The sequence below is a fragment of the Gasterosteus aculeatus genome, chromosome 8 (assembly GCF_964276395.1).
Source record: "Gasterosteus aculeatus chromosome 8, fGasAcu3.hap1.1, whole genome shotgun sequence".
NCBI lineage: Eukaryota > Metazoa > Chordata > Actinopteri > Perciformes > Gasterosteidae > Gasterosteus > Gasterosteus aculeatus.
In genome coordinates, this window is record NC_135695.1 from 11,691,052 (window position 1) to 11,712,726 (window position 21,675).

At 41.5% G+C, this 21,675-nt stretch overlaps 1 protein-coding gene across 1 annotated transcript; it reads left to right on the forward strand.

The window, feature by feature from the left end:
• Positions 1 to 6,225: 6,225 nt before the first annotated feature.
• LOC120823854 (occludin) lies at positions 6,226 to 21,270 on the forward strand. Its single transcript, XM_040184274.2, has 9 exons — positions 6,226 to 6,513; positions 10,902 to 11,497; positions 12,053 to 12,244; positions 12,741 to 12,908; positions 16,615 to 16,778; positions 17,937 to 18,155; positions 18,711 to 18,882; positions 19,610 to 19,651; positions 19,953 to 21,270. The coding sequence occupies exons 2-9, from the start codon at positions 10,922 to 10,924 to the stop codon at positions 20,049 to 20,051; spliced, it is 1,632 nt and encodes a 543-aa protein (XP_040040208.2). The 5' UTR covers positions 6,226 to 6,513; positions 10,902 to 10,921; the 3' UTR covers positions 20,052 to 21,270.
• Positions 21,271 to 21,675: the final 405 nt, after the last annotated feature.

Here is a 21,675-nt window from a genome sequence, read left to right on the forward strand (position 1 = left end):
TCAATGAGGTTTACTTTCCATGAGGTACATCATGTCTATGGAGGTAACGGGCTGCAGGAGCCCTCCAAAATGTCAGTGTACTCACCTGGAAAACCTGTTTGCCCCTTTTTTACTTCCTCGCTGCTGCTAACAACTGTAGTTTCATGTAGGGCTGCAACTAATGATCAATTAATCTGTGTACTATTTTCTTGAATAACCATTTGGCCTTGAAAACTGCAAAGAACTGACCATGTCACCCTGGGCCCCACGTAGTTATACGTCTTGTGTTCTCCAAATAACTGTCCAAACACTAAAATATTAAATGAATTATAATGTGAGACAGTTCACATTTTGAAAGCCCAGAACCATCAATGTTTCTCATTTTTACTTAAAAAAATGAGAAATAATGAATTGATTTATGGAATAGCTGCTGATTAATAATCTTGATTGACTATACAGTAATCCCTCGTTTATCGCGGGGGTTACGTTCCGAAAATGACCCGCGATAAGTGAAATCCGCGAAATAGAAAACTTTTTTTTTTTTTTTACAATTAGCAACTATTACATGTATACAAATACAGTGACTCGCGTGTAGGCCGTTTCACTGCTCTTCAGACTGGGCCGCTGCATCCTGACTGCGCTCTGCAGTGTTCTCTTCTTCTGAAGCCCGCGGTGCAGGTGTGTTTGTTCGGGAGAAGAACATAGGATAGGCAGCTGTTGTCGCTCTTTTTTCTTCTTTGCAAAAAGATCCTTGTACACCGACATGCCACCATCGATTACGTTGGAGAACTGTAATGAACGGCTCGGGAGTGAGTTTTTAGCGAATCAGAATGCAGAGCACAATGCACCAAAAAAAAAAAAAATGCAATATGAAAATCCGCGAAATAGCGAATCCGCGATAAGTGAACCGCGAAGTGGCGAGGGATCACTGTAATCGTTGCAGCTGTAGTTTAATTCTTCTCTTTGATTGTTTGTTTTATGTGTGCTCATTGTTTCCTGGCCAAGATGAAAGATGTATGTGTGGCTTGATGCTCTGTCTGTGTTCAAATTTCTCCAAACGTTTTAAGCTCATCAAAGATAACAACTTGTATGGCCCTCCGTTATTTAAAGGAGCACCGCGGCCACACTTCCCGTTACGCTTGCTTTAAGTGGCTGACTCACAAGGGGCATTAAAATAAAAAAGTGGTCTAAATTGAAGCAGCAGTATTCAAGGTATCGACTCTGTTTCCAATTCCACTAACTACTGGATTCTACATTTCCCATAATGCAAATGGGGTGTCTTCCCTTGGTTATTTCCTGCCTCCAAAATCCACCTTCCTTTAAACGCCACTTTCCCAGTTTGTAATGCAGGCGTCCCGCTAGAAGTTGTGCGCATGCCCAGAAGGATCACATCTTCAGTTGGGCTTATTGAAGAACACAGAACTAAACGTCATGTGTGAAAGCAGTGTAGTTTCCCATTAAAGAAACACCACTTGAGCTTCATTATTATGATCCCTTCTAGTCTGACTTTAGATCACTGACTGAGCAGCAAACATCACGACTGTGTGATGAGAATGATGAACACGACCACACAACGTGTGTCAAAAATTAAAAGGTTTGGTCGTTTTTTTGCAAAAATATTACAAAAGGGCAATTAAATAATACATTGCAAATGTTTAAATCCAAATTGATGGATTGAATACAAATACATCAGAGGCCAGTGGAGATGCTATTTTTAATTTCAGATTCAACGTCTGCATGGGGGAGCAAGGGAGGCGACCCGAATGATTTCAGGGTATGAAGGATAGATGGATATTTGTCTTTGTCAAAGCTTAAGTTGGACAAATCTAATGGGTTCTTGCTTGAGTCGCACATCGTGTGAGGAACCAGCCGTGTGTGGGAACTGTAGGCCTGTTGTAACTTGTGCGTTTCAAAGCCTCCAAGCATCGAATTGATACCGCACCGTAGGCGTGTACATTGCATCGCTGTATAACTCTACAAAACGAATGCAGTTGCTCGGAGGACGACGCAGTCCGGTGTTACTCCACATGACGCTGATAGCTCAGAAAATGCTTTTGTTGGCACATTAAATTATTCTCTGAAAGCTAAACCGGCTCAGCTGACCCCAGCTTGGCATAATCCATTACACTGCGTTTATTAAATGATTTGATAATTGAGATTTTTCTTCTTTTTGTTTTTTTTTTCTTTGGAGATGCTCAGACCAAGGTTGAACTGTGTTTTTGCTCAACGTCTGTTAGTGTATCTATTTGCATTATGTATTTGTAAATATGACAACGACAGATCTCTAATTGTGAATAAAGGAAGTTTTATCACAGGAGTTGGATCAATGGTGGATAATCTGTGTGTGGTTCACTCATCACCTGGGCAGCCTGTACTTGGTTTGTACCAGAGAAACGTACAGAAAGGAACATTTTACCTCCTCGGCTCAAACTAGTTGGCACGTTTGACTGTCAAATTGGAGTTAAACCTCAAAGTCAAACAAAGTCATATTCTTCGGTAACTAGGGATCATTTAAATGACTTTACATAACGCTGGCTCACACAATCGATGGTAATGAATCATAACTTTAATTAATTTAGATCTGCAAAATAGCCGAATATTTGCTTCCAAAGTGTGATGGAGAAGAACTATAAAGAAGCATAAAATGGAAATACTCAGTTGAAGTACAATTTCAGAGATGGTAGTCTTAATTTGTATAAATATACTTAGTTACATTATATAAGTATTTAATTATTGATTCAACAACGTGAAGCAGCATTTAATAAAGCTGAGGGACGTTCTACTGTTTTACAGTTGGTACATTTAATCCATAACAATTCATCATATGTTATTTATTTATATCAGCAGCTATTAATTAAACATACTAGAGCTAATTTGTCTTCCTCTAATTTAATTAGATGGAAATAGCTTATTCAAGTGAAGTAGCTTAGGCGATAAAACAAAGCACCACCAGCACAGTCTCTACCTCAGTAAATGAGATTTCAGATGTAATGTGCAGAATGCTTCACTTGGCAATGCAAAGTCAACATAATAACCATTGACACTCCTCAGTGGGTTCAGGTGGTTCACTGCACCTTGCGATCATCTTCCAGCTGTGCTGGCCAGATGCTGAGGTGTCACACGTCTCCCTCATCCTCGCGTCCAGCAGCAGCAGCGAGGTGGCGCCTCAGTTGCAGGCGCACATTTCCATTCAGTCATCTCAATCGTAGTTGATGATTTGGCAGTGGAACATGGTCCAACTTGATGTAGAACTGTAATATTCCTAACAAAACTCTTCCCGGTGCTCATGAGCAGGTTATTGAGGCAGCACTTTACAGTGGAGATTTGGGCCGTCGGGAGCAAAAGTATCAGGAGTAAATAGTTAATTATCTGTTCAGTAACAAGTTGTGAAAGTCCTCATGGGTTCACAGCTTTCAGACGCGAATATTTGACATTGTCTGAATATGAAAACATGATTCGTTGGGATCTGATCTTTCATTGTTTTCCTTCTCTTCATCCATCCAGCTTCCTTCCTAGTCTCTCTTGTTTCCTCACAAACAAGTCCCACATTGAAAAAGTTGTCTGAAGTTCCTGTAATGCTCCGTCCGAGCTAATCGCAGACTCATGCCACAGCATGTTTTCATTGTGGTGAAAGAGAAACAATGAGGCAGAAATAGCAGCCAAATTCCTCGTAGAAATAAAAGAAGTACCGTGTGTAGTAACCTAGCAACTCGCTTCCGCATGTTGTCCCAAACTGCTCAGATATAGAAGCAAACATGAGCTTTATTGTTTGGTTAAAGCTGTAAAAAACAAGTTATATTGCTCCTCCTGTAAGCAGCATCGCGGTTTACTCTGTGGCACAATGTCAGGGAGGACGAACTGCTGTTCAGGGTACGGAGACACAACACACAATCCCTATTCGCACTTAATCCCGCTTTCTTTGTTCGTAGACTCCGGCCCTCATTGTTTCGGGTGCTGGAGCTTTGTTTTTTCCTGATATTCTACGTCAGTTTGATCCACGGACATGAATCCGCGGATCCCAGCATGCATTGCCTTCTCCTGTGATTCAGTGAAGGAGTTCAAGCAGAAAGTCCACACTTCTGTTAAAATCATTTGAGTGTCTTTCTGATTTGTTTAGAAGCTCTCCAGTAGGACTGAATGGTCATCACAGGGAACAAGCAATAACATTCGCAATTCACTTCAAAAGTAAGTGAGTTTCTCTTAATGGTTAATGTGCAAGACAAAGGTCAAGATAAATGTCATCAAAAGAGGGAAATAGGAAGCTGCCCTTTTGCTTTAAATGTCACGTTAGAATCAGCATCCAGTCACAGGACAACTGAAGATCTAAAGTATGATAGGTAAGTCTGTTTGGTCACGTGCCACGTTAGTAGTCAGCTGTGAAGGTAAATAGGAGGTTTTGTAGTGTTCTGTCTTTCTTCACTCACACTGTGTCAAAAGAGAGGATTGAAAATACCGGATTAAATGTTGCAGAGAGTCTTGTGTCTTTTTCACAAATAAATAACGCTGTAAAACAGTGGTTCCCTGTGGAGCTACTGATGGGGTGCAGCTTCATTACAAACTCACAGGCACACACACACACACACACACGCACACACGGTAAAACAATATCAAACAGAACTGTAACAAATGCAAATGCAAAGAAGTTGCAAAGACGGGATGGCTGCACCTAAGAAATACAGGCCGACTAGCAGAAAAACCAGAGAGAGCGGCAAGGACACAGAGTGACACAACTTGTTAATGATTCAGTTTTTAATACTTACACAGCTCATGCTGTCAAAGGGTGGCTTTGCAGAAACAGTTTAGTGAAACTACAGATTATTCCCCAGAAAAGTGAAAAGAAGATTGGAAATCTGTAGGTATTGAGAGATATGAGAGAAACGTACAGAGTAACACCAGCTGTATCCTTTAACTTATGTATATGTAGATATTTATTTTTCTACAAAAGGAATTAAGTAGTCTCTTTTTCTCAGCTTAAGTTGTGAAAAGACCCACATGGCTGCACAGAGGCCTTTCTCACTAACTTTTAAAATATCTGACAAACATTAAACGCTATCTACTTTGATTGTTTGAGGTTTTTTTAATGAAAAGCAAAGGGGAGTGTTGCAGAGGATGAAGCCATACTACCACCTAGTGTATGAGTCACCACACTGCTTTCCCTGTAGGACATATACGGACACGTCAATAAATCACATGTGCCATGACAGGACGTGTCCCTTCAAAAGGATCCTTAATAGATTCAAATGTGAGAAAGAAAGCAATAAAATCATTGACTCATAAGTACATCAGTTGCACTCCTAGATGTAAAAGTATCTGATGTATAGATATTTAGAAGTCTAAGTGAGTTCATTTTTTTACAGACATTTCGTAATGATACACACGGGACATTATCATTTGTTACTGCGAATGAAGCCATTTGTTGACCTGGCAGCAATTGTGGCACCGATCCAAACTAAGTGAACCTGACTCCTCTGTATGAGAGAGAGAGACACTGTAGACATAAGTGTTTATGTCTACAGTCTACTTTAGTTGTTATTATACATTTTTTGTGCATTCCCGCTGCATATTGTTTGTCTTTGTCGTCTCATGAAAAACACTGGACACAGACCACAATTTGGCCCAAAATATTTAGTAGCCAACTGATCACTAATTGAAATGTTTAAGGATCTCAAAACCCCATAATTCAGTCACCCACTTCTGTAATATTTATTCTTCCTTTAATAGAAATGGGAAAATCAACTCTTTCAACCCTCATTTTTGAGTCCTGTTTTCACTTCACGGTGTATCGTATAACTGCAATAGTGAGTCAAACAATTGCCTGAATTCACAGCTTCTCAATGCTTGTACAACATTTTGAGAAAGTCATTTGACTTTACGATTCAACAAGACTTTTTGAACTGTAAGGTAATTTAATTTATTTAAAAAAACAGATTTTAGCACTGTTATCTTCTTTGTCAATATAGAATAACCGTGTTATTTATAAAGACTAATAACTAAAGCAGTCGGATACATGTTGCAGAGTTAGAATTACACATTTGCAGCAGTCAAGTAAAAGTAGAACATTGCATTCCATCACTGATTGAAGCAAATATTCACTAAGTTGCTTCGTTAGGAAGGATTATGACCTGTTAACCTTTGGTAATCATATTGATGATTGATGATGTTATTATTGATTCATTGTAGTGAAACGCTTTCCCGGTTCCCGCCGTAAAAGCGCGCCCTCTGGCGGATGAATCTGGGCGGTGCTCAGGCGGTGCTGTGGCCCCGAGGACAGGGGAGGACAAAGCACTTGTTACTGAAGCTGTTTGACTGCGAAGGAGCCCGTTGTCTGTCTCCGCCCGGGACAGCAGCTCGAAGCGCAGTGGCGACGTTCACATTTAGTCTCACAACAACAACAACAACAACTTTACTTTGATATTATTTTAAACACTCGCTTCATTTCCCGACGGACGTATTCTTCTTTTCTCAAGTGTTGCAAACTCCTCAGAAGAGGTTCGAGTTTGGACCGTGAACAGAGACTCCTCCGGCGCTCCTCAGGTAAGAAAACACACAACAGGTTCATTAGATATAAATAATAGCAGGTCGGCTTAATGTAACAACTAAACATTCATAGTTGTTCCCTGCGAGTAAACAGGTCATCACGTTATCACCTCACTGCTGCACCAGAAATACCACAAAATCAACACCAAGGACAAAGTGCCAGTCTTTGATAACTGACTTAATATGTCTAAATAAAATATGAGATTTGTATCAAGTGTGGAATGATGGAGAAAGTAAGAAAACGTTACTCAGATCTGTTACATGAGTTAAAGTAGCACACTGTATAAAAATATACTAATTACCAAACGTAAAAGTAATCATCCTGTAGAATGATGCACTAATGTGAACGCAAAGGCAACACTAGTTTGCACCACGTGTCATGGCGCCTGCAGCTTTATTTAATGATACATCAGGATGTTTTAGTCGATTAGTTGGTAATATTTGGCGCAGAGCAAAAAGTACAGCGTTGGCTTCCAAGCATTAACCATCAAGACCTCAACATTCCCCCTGTAAGGAACAGTATTTATGTATAGTGAGCCTTTATTTTGAAGTTTTGTGGTGATGATGATTGTGAAGTGTGTTAAATGTGTGTGTGTGTGTGTGTGTTCATAGCACAACTGGCTCCTCTTTAACCATTTCCCCCTGGCAACCATTTTGAGAAAGTTGCCACCAGTTGTTGTTCTTTGGTTTGCATCGGTCTCAAAGACTTTTTAACAGAAAAACTAGCTGCAGCAAACAGCAAAACAAGTGTTTTTCCCATTTTAAACGAACTAATACCATTTGCCACATTGACAGAAGGAAACAACACGAAAGTGAACAGTCCACTAGCTGCTTCTGAGACATGTGTTTTAATGCTGAGTGGACCATTAGTGGTCCGCCCTTCTACTAACTACAGCGGAGAACACAAGTGGTCTGATAACATTGTGTTGTCTCAATTAGCCGCTTGGTAGAAACCCCCCTTCTTTCACCACAAGGAAGAACCTCAACATTCACAAGCAGGAAAACCTCTTGAGCTTCAGCCCATTCAAAATACCCACTGACTTGGAGACGAGGGGACGTGCAAATATTTGTTCTCATTTCCGGGCTTTAGGAATCATTCCTGCAGCACTTACTTCAGGAGGCACACACACAACCGTACAGCACACTTATGTCCCGTCACGTCACGTTTTCATCACTCGTTGACCTAAAACCGAATAGCATCTTAATTACCAGCCTCGGGTCCTTGTTGGGATCAGCTTAGCGCCGACGTCGGCAGTTCTTCCTCTACTGTCATGAAAACACAGTAAATGCTCCGCCGTGCAGTGAGATTAAAGGCTTCCTCCATCAATTTGACTCAAAGATTTACTTTAACTGCATAATTATTACTAATCAGGTTTTGGTTTTGTTAATAGCCGTGACTTGTTAGTTACACTCAGGTGTTTATTAGGTGCACCAAGCTTAAACTGATAATGATTAATAAAATCCTGTGAGCATGAAAAGTACAACCAAAACATAAAGTCAACACAAGGACATACAACGTACGACTTGCAACCAAGGTGGCGTTTGAAGATCATGGGTCTCTACAACTTGGTTCATAACAAACAAACTAATAGAAGAAAACACACTGTTGATTTAGCAGCATTACAACCCCCCTCGTTATAATTACTCCCTTCAACTACTCAACAGTCTCCATATTATAAATTAAGTTTCGTCCAAATCCCAAACTGTTTTGTGTGTTAACCTGCACTCAATTAAGAAAAGTAATACCAAAAGCACGTGCAACAGAATACACATCATGTTTCTTTCCATGATTCTTTTCTCTTAATCCATTTTCTCAGGTATTTTTCAGCGGGGGGTGTTTTTCGGGGGCAGGAAGTCTTGTGTGTGTGTGTGTGTGTGTGCCAGTGGGTCCCAGCCTGCAGCGGGCACGGCCCTAATTGTTTTGACAGATGTGAGACATGTGACTGTTAGACTGGAATGCCATCAGCAGCCGCAGATGATAGAACCTCTGTGTTGTGGAGGAGCTCCGGCTGCGGCCGGTGGGCGTCTGACCTGACCTGTGACGGCGCTCCAGACTCGCTGCTTTCTGCCCAGCATGAAAATAAAACGCGTGTGCCAGTTCTAGACAAACAACACTATTACAACTGAGTGTGAGAGAACAACAATCTCTGCTGGTAGACAACAGAAAAGCTTCACCACAGACTTTTAAAGATTGGGCGATTAGGTGGAAATAGTTCAATTATTTGTCAAATATTAATTTGCTAAGAAAACTATTTCTGGTTTCCTTTCACCTATTTGACAGTTGACAAAACAAGACATTTGAGGAGGGTCATCTCGGGCATTAACATTGTACAGACCAAACAACTTGTTGGCCATTTGAAAAAGTAGTCAACAGATTAATCTGTGACGAAAATAACTTTCCTTAATGCAAAGCAAACGTCCCAGATGCAACATTGTGGTATTGAGCTCTAACAATCAATGTGCAAGACAAAATCACATCTTTATCTTGAGCTAAAATGTCCAATATCCCAAATTAATGTCATCAAATGTTTTCAGTTCAAAACCCAAAGACAGAAAGAAGCTTTTTACATCTAAGACTAAGCAGCATATTCCTGTACATTGTTTTGAGTTAAACCATTAATCATTACAGCTCACATTACTGTCAAATGCCCCATTTAGAAAATTCCTACTTTAAGACAGTGGAAAAGACGTTTTGGGTTTTAAGATTTAGTATTCAAACGTTATAAAGCTCTGGATTCCTCTGCGTCTGTCAAATACACACTTTGTCCTCAACATGTTGTACTTTTCCTAGTGTCATATCTCGCTCCTATGGAGGTGGAACTTACAATTATTTGCTCCCTCTTAGTATAATTTCCCCACTATAAGACCCACTGGCTTAGGAGACGGCCACTTCAACATTAAAGGACACCTGACACCGTGTGCACAACATCCACCTGTGCTCCACCCGGCCTGTGGAGGCACAGAGGAGCCCTTGTTTGATCCTCCCTGGACACTTGCCCCAATTTTCCTTTTTTTTTTTTACGCGGACTCCATGGCAACATTGTTCCCGTGACGAGCAGCCTTGACTTTTGCCCCTCCCCCTCCCAAAACAAAGGCTAAGAGTTATGGAGGGAGGGGGAGACGGCGGAGGGAGGGAGGGGGGGGGGGGGGGGAGAGTCTCCGGACCAGAGGGACTGTGTGGGGGAGGAAGGAGATGGAGGAATAATGGAAGGTGTCTTGGGTGGAGGCCATGAGGCGAGACTTCTTCTGCCGCAGTGTCCCATAAAGAAGAGAGAGTTATTACTGTGGACCGGGGGGACGTCTCTCTGTCCCTTCATGTGTCTCCACATTTTTTAACAGCCGCTATGACGTGCGATGGCGAGCAGGAGACGCTTGGATGGTTCCTGCGGCATCGTACTCTCCCGCCGCGTCTCAGTGTCGCTGGACGTTACTTTGGAAACATTTAAATAAAATGTGTAAATAACATTGTTTTCATTGGAATGTACTGGTTCTGTGGCACTTTGAGGCTCTTTTGAATGAGAGGTGCGTTACAAATGGTTGTTGCGGCGCCCACCCTAAAAAAAGATGAATTAACAAGAGTTATGGTTAGCCTGACCTCTTGGATTAATGAATTGTTGCCCTTGTTGTTATGTCGTCTGCTACAAGGACTCAGCATTCTGGTCAAACCCTTTATTGAGATTAGAATTCTCCAGAACCTTTGTTCGATGTTTTTATTCCTTTTCCCTGAAGAACATGTCGGCGGCCCCTCTGTGTAACTGCAGGAGACAGGAGACAGGAGGGTCATTGTTAGGTCCTATACGCCGTAGCCTTGGAGTTCCCTTTGTTGGATTTATAACGAGAAGGGAAAACAAGAAAAATGTGCCTTGTGGATTAGCGCGAGTTGAAATGTTTGAAAGCTGGCTGGACATCGTGGAGGCTGGAGCGAGACTCCTCCACTCTGTGAGGAGGCAAACAGGAAAGTATTGTTGTTTGGCCGCCCTCCCTGTCCTGGTACTGACATCTCCACACGGATCCTGACCCTGCTGCTTCACCAACATCAAAGCTTAAGGCCGTCCTTCTAATATTTATATATATTAGCAGTTCTAGGTTTGTTTATAATATGCTAATGTCTGGACTTCTGGTTATCCGTAAAACCTTCCTCGCCCTGACGGCAATAAGCAGCCTGACGGCAATAAGCAGTTGCTCCATCGGGCCTCATAAATCACCCTCTTTGAAATGGTAAAACATTGACATTGTTCTGCCACTAAAGACGGTCACGCCTAACTTCCATATCTGCACGCAGCGATACTCATATCAGCGCCACGGGAAATCAGAGAAGGACAAATCCTACACTCCCCTCTCTGCCCTCCACAAACGCTTTTTGTTTTGTTCGTTTTTGCCCGCAGTTTCGGGACATCGTTGAGCGATGTTTGACAAGCAGCACTACGAGAGTCCACCCGTCTACAGTCCTCCCTTCAGCTCGCCGTCCAACAACGGCTTTGGCCCCGGCGGCAGCTTCCGTGGCCCTCACAGCGATTACAACGCCTACCCTCCTCCCCCGGGATCCTACTACATCGAGGACAAACCGCAGCACTTCTACAAATGGCTGTCGCCTCCGGGGATCATCAAGGCCATGATGGCTTCGGTGATCGTCTTGTGTCTGGCGATATTTGCCTGCGTTGCCTCGACGCTGATGTGGGACATGCAGTATGGAATGGGAATGGGAATGGGAATGGGAATGGGCAGCGGATACGGTGGCGGTAGCTACGGCTCCGGTGGCTACGGAGGTTACGGCGGTGGTTACGGAGGAGGCTACGGCAACAGCTACGGCTCCTACGTCTCACCTTACTCGGCCAAAACCACCATGATTGCCATGGCAGCCATCAACTTCGTAGGGGCGCTGGTCTTCTTCATTGCCACCTTCTCTAAATCCGACACGGTGCACAGTAGGAAGTTCTTTCTGGCCGTCATGATAGGCAGCATCATTATGGGTGTCTTGCAGGTAAGACTATGAAGTCTCGTAATATTGAGCAAACATGAACATGACTGTGCCAATCGTTTGAGGCATTAGATTCATCTTGTAGCAAAATATTACAGAAATCCCAATTTTGAGTAGAACATACTTTAGATAACTTTAGATCAGTTACGGTTTGTCAAATTCGGCTTTACTGATTTTCCCAAACCTAAAATATCCACAGTTGTTTGTCTTTTATTTTATTTTATTTTTTGACATTGTAGTAAAATGGGAAGTCAAAGTCTGTCAGCTCTGTAGTAAATATCCATAAATACTTCCTATCTAAAACAGGTTAGATAAGTTATCATCATCCAACTAAGATGCAGGATGAATGTACTCAAGTCGTTAAAATGGGATAGATTTACCTGCCTACCTGGTACAGACGCAGCATCACACAGATTGTTGACCTGTTAAGGTCCATTAATGGTTCTACACTGTTAGTGTCTAACAGGAAGCGTGAAATACATCAGCATCTCCTTCTTGCATGATCACACATTCATATGTGTGTTTTTGGTGTTCATTGTTCTCAATGGTTTGTTGCAGGGCATCATCAGCATCGTCTACATTGTTGGGGTGAACCCCATGGCCCAGGGCACCTCCAGTATGATGTACAATCCCATGTTGATGATGTGCCAGAACCTCTACCAGACCTCCTACTCACAGATGGGAGGAGTGGGAGGCTTCCCCATTTACAACCAGTATCTCTACCACTACTGCTTTGTTGACCCACAGGAGGTGTGTACAAATAAAGTGACTAACAGTGGAGTCGTTTGAATATTTAAAACAGGATTTAATTGATCAGGCTGTATTTATTAAATAAAATGTCAATTTGGAAGTTATTTTAAATTGGATAAGTAGTCAAGGCCACAAAACATTATCAACTAACTACTCTGTCTGAAATACAGCCAGAAACACAAATATACTCAATATTCAGTAATATTAGACAGCAAATCCTGACATTTCTGGAGCTGCAACATGTGTTACAATGTTTGACATTGTTTTTTATTCAATTAATTAATAATTCATTTTCAGATTGCATGTTGTTAATGATTAGGTTTGTGCTCATAAAATTAATCTAGTTGGAATTTTTTGTGTTTACTTGTGTACCCGTAAAGCATATTCACATATTATCACATATGATGTTATTATGCAGTAGTGTAATTTACAAATGGTCATGTGTATTTTGCTGAATGAAGTCACAGATTTTATGCTCCTGTTCCTGGTTTTCTAGGGGATTGCGATGGCGTGCGGGTTCCTGGTGGTCATTGCCTTCGGAGTTGCGGCTTTCTTTGCGCACAAAACAAGAGGGAAGATCTGGCGCTACGGTAAACCGAATATCTACTGGCAGGAGCCTCTGGCGGGCGGGAAAGCCTCAGAAGGCAGAGACGTGGAGGAATGGGTAAGAGACAACAGGACGCTGGTCACAGTTTAATAAGAGTGGGTTTACATGGGATTTACAAAGAAAAATCACATTTCTGACCCAGCTGACCCCCGAGTTTGATCACGCACAGCTTGCAGTCAAATGAACACAAGAGGATCACAGCGGATTTGAATCCAGCCTCAAGAAAGATGATAGAATACAATATTCCCAGACGGATTTGATTAGAGGATGGAACTAGACAACATTTGGCGTTTAGATCACACCGGATCAAATCAGGCTTCTTTTTTCCCAGGTTCCGTCTTTCATTTTAACTAAATTCCTTGTCTAATTATGTGGTGGATAAATACAATATACATAACATTCAATAATACAATTTAAGAAATCGGATGCACACCAGTTATTTTCATTTAGCCGACAGTTACAAAGAAAAACTACTGACACGTGCAGACATTCCCCAGACAGCAAACAGCAGAGATGGGATCTAATCTTTTAGGAAACACTGACTTTCTGCCAGCGCTGATGTAAAGTAGGTGAGGGAGGTCGGTGGCCAGTGAAGTATTCCTCTCCTGACGCAGTCATCAGTTATAAAGATACGCCAGGTGATGGTGGTGATGCAGTAAAATAGAGTTGCACGTGACCAAAGTTGGTTTGTCGCTTGTTGTGTGACACAACGTGTCCAGATGTTGTTTACTAGTAAAAACTCTTACGTTTAATTGTTTGAGTGCAAAGTACATGTACGGATATTCATGAGTTCACAGGCCGCAGCAGGGAAATGGTCACTCTGCCGTAACCGTGTTCCCTCCGACTGAGTCACTTTGCTGGGGGTCAGGGATTGTTTGCTCATGCTCGACTACCTGGTTTCACTCTGAATAATAATTAACCACCGGAGAAGATAATAAGCAAGCAGGCGGTTTCTAGAGGGACGGCCTTCAGGGTTTTTAAGCGTCAACACCGCACCAGTCACATGAGACCCGAGACATGAGAGATATGGGTTGATTATTGACTCGACCTCCCACTTTTCAAATGGTGCCTGTTTCATACAGCGAATGACAATGAGTTCACATCAACAGCTCAGGTTTGTAATTGATGGTCATTAATAATACCGACAGGGCAGCCGAGTTCCAGTAGTCAGCATCCCCCCCAACACATTAAGTCCACATTCAATTTGTTTTAAAAATGTACTGGAGTGTCAGGAGTGTAGACACATGGCTGAAAGAAATACAAATAAACAGACAAAAGCCAAATTTTTGAAAAAATATTGAACAAAACTAATATTGCTATTTTAGCCGTGCTCACTGATTGCACTGATTGCATTTTCTGCATATTATCATACCTACTTTTGATGATTTTCTTATCTATAATTACTTATTTTATTGTTCAGCAATAAACCGCGTATCTTAGTGTGGTAGAATTAAACTAATTCCACTCATATTTGTCTCACGCAGCAGTTTCTCATTTTCTTTGTTGATGCGCTAGCTGCACGAAATGACTCATCGGGTTTGCTGGACTCCCTTAAACACAGGCCAGTGACGGTCTTAGGCTGTGGTTGGATTGAGATTGGACACGTCTCTGATGCTGAGCTCAGGGAGGCCTGGCATGCTCTGATGACCTCACACACTGGCTTCATTCAGCTGCCGCATGAGGTCATCAGAGTCAGTCTCTGCAGGCCTGTCAGTGTGCCAGAAAGCTGCACGGCTGAGAGTAAGAGCATCATAGGTGTCGTACCTCCAAATTGAGAGTGAGTGTTGTTTAAGATTGTTAAAACGTTACACGTTGGAGACATCAGAGGTGCTATGCGTTAGACCTGACCGCGTGTTTTAATCCAATATACAAAAGTACACCAATCCTGTACCCCGGCGTGGATGACAAGCTCTCTTGGTGCAGTTCTACGTCTTTGTCCTCTTTCGTAAGAGTGAGAGCAGAGTGAATATATTTGACATAATGTCAGAACTGCTACTACTTCACATCCTGTTGATAATGTTAGTTCATTTCTTTATGTTTTGTGCTAAAATTAAGGTTCTAACCGCCACACATTGCTTGTAAATAATTTATTCAAAGTCGAATGCCTGGTCTTTGTGGCGTTATTGTTTGGCCCTTAATAATGCTTTGGGTTATAATGCTTTTTAATAGTGCTGTTAATGCAACTACTTTCACCAATTGTCTATTCAACAAGGATTTCCGTTTTGATGACCTCATGATTTCCTTTTTTTAATCAAAATGAATTTTGGGAGCGTTTTTATTATCTCCATAGCATCAAGCACATGTTTCTTCATAAGACAACCTACAGCTACGGTTCACAAATTAAGCTGCTTATATACACCTCACGTGATTCGTCCTCACAGATCCAAAGTCCAGCGTGCTCTTGAGAAAATTACAGTCATTGCATTTTCTATTTTAAATGTCAGGCGCTGCTGCTCAATAAAACGTTGAATACGTTGACAAACGTTCTTCACCCTTCTCCTTCTCCTTTTATCACACAAGCTCCTTCCTCGCTTTCTATGTCACTTTGCTTTGCTCCTTTCTTTCCACATCTATATCCACAGCTTGGTCTTGCTGACTCTCTCCATCTTTGACTTCCTGCTGCTTTACACCAGGTCCAGGTTACTTTGTTCACACTCACTGTTTACAGCCCAGCAGCAGCTCTGCTGCACCCTCAGAGGGCATTGCTGGGATTCCTGCATGTAATGCAGTCGTCAAATAGGATTCTGCTGCAGCTGCATGTACTCCACCCACCATGATTATTGTTTTTCGGGGGCTAGGCTGATGCTCAGTAATGCACCGCCCAAGTAAGCAGAAGGGTGAATGTTTTTATGGGGTTGTATAAAGTCAGAGGAGTACATTCCTGGTTGTGAAGTGAATTATAGAAAAGAACAGCGGACACAAATGCCCTCTTCTGCAGGTACACTAGATGTTAGATGTCTTATTTCAAAGGAACTCAATTCGTCACGCGCATTTTCAGTGCTATGTGGTGTTAGAAGTCGATGACATGGGCCTCACTTCCTCTTTGTGTGATCACATTAAAAAAAACAGCCAAAGGCTCAGTGACAAAGGCAGTTAGTCCTCCTCATAGCAGAGAAGACGTAAGACTGTGTTGATGCTGTACAAATTATTAACATGTTTACTGGAACCGTTGGGGGAAATAGTAACCCCCCTGTGAGGTTTCATTGTGAGGAATTCCCTCATGCACGCTGTCTGAACTCACAGGAAGGACTTAGGAAAGGAAATAAAGACAAAGGGGAATTTATTTACACAACAGACTTTTTTGGAGACAGAAAGGACGAACACATCCGTCCCAGGTGTCAATGAAGACATCATTCAATTATTGCCAGATACTTTCGGTGTTTATATTATATCCTCAATTATGTGCACTCTTGTGAAGCTATACAGCTTTTAGAAACAATCTTAAAGAAATGCTGCAAACAAAAGGCCATTAATGGTATTTTTGTTTTATTTATTGTATTGGGTTTATTTTTCAAAAAGCTTTCATCCTTTGTTTTTCTTGTCTTGCCCGTTTAAAGCACAATGAACCGAACAGATAACCTCCATTTGAGGACTTGGTCTGTGCTGTACAATTACACACCCGACTTCTTTCAAGGAGAAAAATAATGGTTTCTTTCACAGGATGCCAGTCAAAAACAGAAGTCTGTAGCCTTTTCTTTGTGAGCGCTCCAGTGGTTTGTTTGTGTTCGCTCAGTCCGTTTCTTCTGTTTCCTGACTGCTGTAGGTGAACAATGTGGAGGAAAGCCGCAGTGCTGAAGACACCCCGACCCTGCTGGTGTCCGAGAAGGGAGCCGGGCTGCTCAACGCCTCAGCAAACAGTGTCATCTCCTTCCCCCCGGCCAGGGTGGACAGCAGCTCCTACAATGAGGACACCTACGACAATAAAGAGTGGGTAACCGTGGCTTCAGCCCCCTCTTCAGCTCAGACTATAGAATTATACATACGTGGTGGATGAAGTTTATTTGGGCTGATTTAAGCCCCAGAATTCAAGAGGAGTCATCAAAAATATTTCTACGACAGATATATTCTTTTTACAACATAGAGACGTTTGTATAGATAGATGGATAGATACATACATACACATAGCTGGATTGATGGATACATAGAAAAATGGGTAGATACAAAGATACAAAGCTGGTTAGGTGAATAGATCAGTACATAGATGGACGTATACGTAGAATGGAGACATTGATAGATGGAGAAATGCATAAGCTCACTATTTAGATCGATAGATGGATGAATAGATACAATTTCAGAAAAGATAGTAGCTGCAACATTTAACTCTATCCACTGTAAAGCAAAGATTCCACATGAACAATAAAGCGATATCTAATCACTGCTGTTTTAAAGCCCATAAAAAAGCTGTGTGTGTGAACTTTGAGCTCCTATAGGATCGCTGTCCTGTTTTTTCCTCATGTTCTTTGAAATCTCTTAGACCAGAAAAGGCAGGATGTCCTTGACCAAGTACTTGCCTTTTCTTTAACGCTATTTGCATTACTATCCTCCACACTGGAAGAATGTTGGAGTTCTTTTGTTGACAGGTTTTTTTCAAGAAGTGTCTGCGCTGCTGGATTTGGATTCCTCTGCAAATCCCCAGAAACAAATGAGCGTTGAGCATTTCCTCTCAGCCGTGATTTAAGCTCTATACCTGCGTTCTGGTCACTGAAGGACGTTCCTGTGGCACTAAAGCGACTTGTAGGGTTTAAGAAACAATAATCCTCAGTGGTTGAAAGGGTTTAACTTCCTCAGTATGTTATCTGTCTGGATCATATCGGTTACTATTTATTTTCTTGACATTGTCTCACATTAGACCTGTAAATAAAGTTCTAATTAGACCTTTAAATAAAGTTCCTGGTGTTATTTGAGTCATGGTTGTGTTATTTTTGATCAAGGGCACAATTTCCTCAGGGAATGGGGGGGTTTCAGTAACCTCTTTAACTTGTGGTTTACTGTAACGCTATTTTCATGAAAAATGGTTTCTCATTCATGGCCCCAGTGGAAGCCGATCATTACAGAATCTCCCATTTCTCTGTTGCTGTCCTGCAGGTACTCGGACAGGACCACCAGCAGACCATCAGAAGCCTTCTCCCACGGTGGAAGAACCAGCTCTAGCCCGTCAGATGAGACCGGCGGCGGTCGCAAGCCCTCAGCCAACCGGGGCAAGAGACGCCGACGTAACCCCGAGCTGGATGAGTCTCAGTATGAGACGGAGTACACCACAGGAGGAGAAACGGGCAATGAACTGGACGGAGAAGAGTGGGAGAAGTAAGCATGCTTTGTACGGATTAAAAAACGAAATGTTTCCTCTCTCGGAACAACGAATGCTGATTGCAGTTTCTCCCTCAGGACCAGACCCAAATTCTTGGATTTAAATCAATAACTGTAATCTCATGAAATCAGCCCACATCAGTGGGACATGATTTGCAGGAACATGCAGCTCGTACATCTTTTAGATAGAAGTACAGAACAGTAAATAAACAGATGCTCAAACAGCAAAGCTTGGAAAAGGCTTTGGTCTTTATGCGCTTCTCTCTGTCCAGGAGTCCTTAATCCTCTGAGGCATTCAAGTTCACATGGGTCGCGGGAATAATGAGAATTGGGCCAAAGGTACAAAGCATGGGTGTTGTTGTAGTTTAGTGGAAAGCAGTTATATTTTACTGTGGCTCGATCAACCGGACTAACACAGCAGTATTGAACAGCACCTACACTATTCCTCATTGACTTTTGCGTTCCAGAGGTCCCTCATACGCTGTGATGTTTGCATGCAGAAGGTGCTTTAGATGAGGTTTATCTCTATCTTCCTTCCTCCTCTTCCTCCAGTACGTACCCAGATATAACATCTGATGCTCAGCGTCAAGACTATAAGAGAGAGTTTGACGTGGATCTACGAGAATACAAGCGCCTGTGTACTGAGATGGACGACATTAATGACCAGTTGAACAAACTCAGCCGGCTGCTGGACACACTGGATCACACCTCCGCCAAATACCAGGTCAGATTAATGCAGTGCTTACCACCTAAACTCAGGAGAATGTATGAGCCTTAGTTACGAATCAGGAATGCAACACGCGAGATAATCCCTTTTCACTGTAACTTAAATTAAGATCAGCGATCTACTTTTTGCTGCTGTCGTATGCTGAAATTTGTTCCATACTAGTATCAGATGTGGGTGTATGATACGTCATTCTTTTTCATTAAATGTGTTTGTAATGTTTTCTTTGCAAGAATTCTAAATGAATAATACAGTATTGTATTAATTATTGCGTAATACTAAGTCCTAACTGTGGCACTGCTGATTGACGTTACATCAAATTGCCAGCTCAACAGTTCACATTTATATAGAAATGTACTGAATGTGCTGAAGTTTTACACATTGTTAAAGTGAATTTAGATGCACCCATAACTTCTGGCATGATTATAATTATCAGTTGTTGAGTCACTGCACTGAGTAGTTGAACTAGATATCCTATCCAATGTATTTGACCTTGTCTTGGGTTGTTGTTGAAACATCTCAGTCATCTGTCCTCTATCAATGTTATTTACAGCATCCAAGAGATGCAATTAAACATTGCAAAGACATCGACACATAAAGACCAAACTCTCTGATCATCAAGGTCCTGCGTGCACAAAACAAATGTAAAACGGGAAAAGATGTGATTCTTTAAACATTGTTACAGACACAGAATCCTAAAGAAATGTTTCTCCCTCATTTTCCATAGGGCGTAGCAGATGAATACAATCAGTTGAAGGATCTGAAGCAGGTGAGCCGATATCTCTGACAATACTTTTTATAAAGCAGACTTCATTAAAAATATATTGCAATTATTTTTTTTAAATGAAGTTAACACACAGCTCCAAAATGTCACCACATTCATTTTTTATAGGATCCTTTGACACATAAAACTTCTTTCTTCTTTCCCTGACAGTCTCATGGAGCTTTTTATTTAAAAATCTTTTGAGCAGAAGATCAATCATTGTCATTGTCAGAATTGATAAATATCTCATGCACTGTACTGTTTAACACTATTAACCGACTCCTCTGGTGTTCTCTCTGCTCCGAAGACGTCCGACTACCGGTCCAAGAAGAAAGAGTGTCGCAGGCTGAGACACAAGCTGTTCCACATCAAACGCATAGTGAAGGATTACGACAAGAAGCACTGATGGACCGATGAACCCATTGAGTCCTGACACTGAGCTCTGTGTTCCACAGACACACACCACCGTACACTCCGTAACACCACAAACACCGTGACATGCCAAGACCAAAGTTACTTCTTCCCCACACACACACACACACACACACACACACATACGCATAGACAGCATCAGATATAAATACTACTACTCTTTTTGGAGGAAAATGGAAGCAGCGTGCTGAGCTGAAGCCACTTCCACAGCAAACACTGCCTTTACTCTCATGCGTCAGTCGGCAGTATTGACCCACTTGTGTGGACCAGAGGGTGTGGTTTGGATAAAGGTCACCTGACCTTCACTCACCTGTGATAACGTTGTGCTTGGTTTCCGTGGCTCTGTTTGCTCTCCAACCTTTCATTGCTTTATCTCCACAGATAAGCGGTGGAACAGTATTGTAGAGAACGTAGTCGTTGGTGAGACGGGTTGCTGGGATTGTTTTGGGAGCAACATTTTTAGTTGTGCTTTTCTAATTTTTGCCGTCGGTGTTTGTAATATATTTTAACATCGGTAAAGTTTAAAAACTGCCGTCTGTGTTTTTATTTTTTTTGGTCTAAACCAATATTTTTACACTGATTGACATTAATGCATTGAGACCAAAAACAGGACAAAGTCACGCAGTGAGATACGCGAGACATTGTTGTTTTATATATTCTTTTAATAAATTCTTTTCATACTACGTACCAAGAACAAATTAGATTCAGAGGATATCTTAGTTCTGTTATTTGCACATACTATACAATAATATATATTTTAAGCTATGCAAATAGCTTGAAAAATCCTGACTACTACTACTACTACTAATGTTTGTTATCATGCAAGCTCCTCAACAAACTGGAAAACACTGTATCATTGTCTATAAGCTTCATTCATCTTTTCATTTGATTCTTTGCCAATGAAAAACGATCACCTGCTAATTCCGTGTGTTTTAATTTTCTTGTGCAAAGTGTTAGGATCTAGTGGATGTTATAATGTTTTAATTATTCAGACACACTTTTGATTTCTCATTCATTTGCATTTTTACGAAGAACAATGTTGTCATTTTACAAACCCTTTGCGAGCCATTTATTTTTGTACGAATTTATTGTCTTCCATGCTATTATAAGACCATTTTTTGTAACTGTATACTTCCAAAAGGTATGATGTCTAAAAAGTTCAATAATAATAAACATTTCTAATTCTCTTATAATGAGATGCACCAGTCTATTTTTTTACGTTTTACATGTTTCGTTGACCCTGGTGATTTGCAGACAGCTGCAGCTTTGTGTATCTGCACTGAGCGTCCAGCAGGGAGAGCAGGATGACTCCAGGGAACCGGGACCGAGCCACCGTCAGCCAAAGGTAAGCTGTTGCTGCCCTCTTTTGGTAAACTACTTCATTGGCAGATTATTTTCCTAATATATTATACTTTTTAATGCGTACGCTCTCTCTCTCTTATTGATCTCTCTAACTGAGGTTTCTCAACAGCATCATGTATTTTCCACTATATTTACACTGAATCTAAAATTGTGTTTTTCTGCACAAACATTTATTAAATGTCCTCCTGTCCCTGGACAGGGATCCTTCCCCCATTCTCCAGGTTCTTAATTGTCTT

Coding starts and splice junctions, on each gene's coding strand:
- LOC120823854 (XM_040184274.2), top strand. CDS start 10,922: ATGTTTGACAAGCAGCACTACGAGAGTCCACCCGTCTACAGTCCTCCC. Junction 16,779..17,936: donor GACACCTACGACAATAAAGA/GTGGGTAACCGT, acceptor GCTGTCCTGCAG/GTACTCGGACAGGACCACCA. Junction 18,156..18,710: donor GACGGAGAAGAGTGGGAGAA/GTAAGCATGCTT, acceptor CTCTTCCTCCAG/TACGTACCCAGATATAACAT.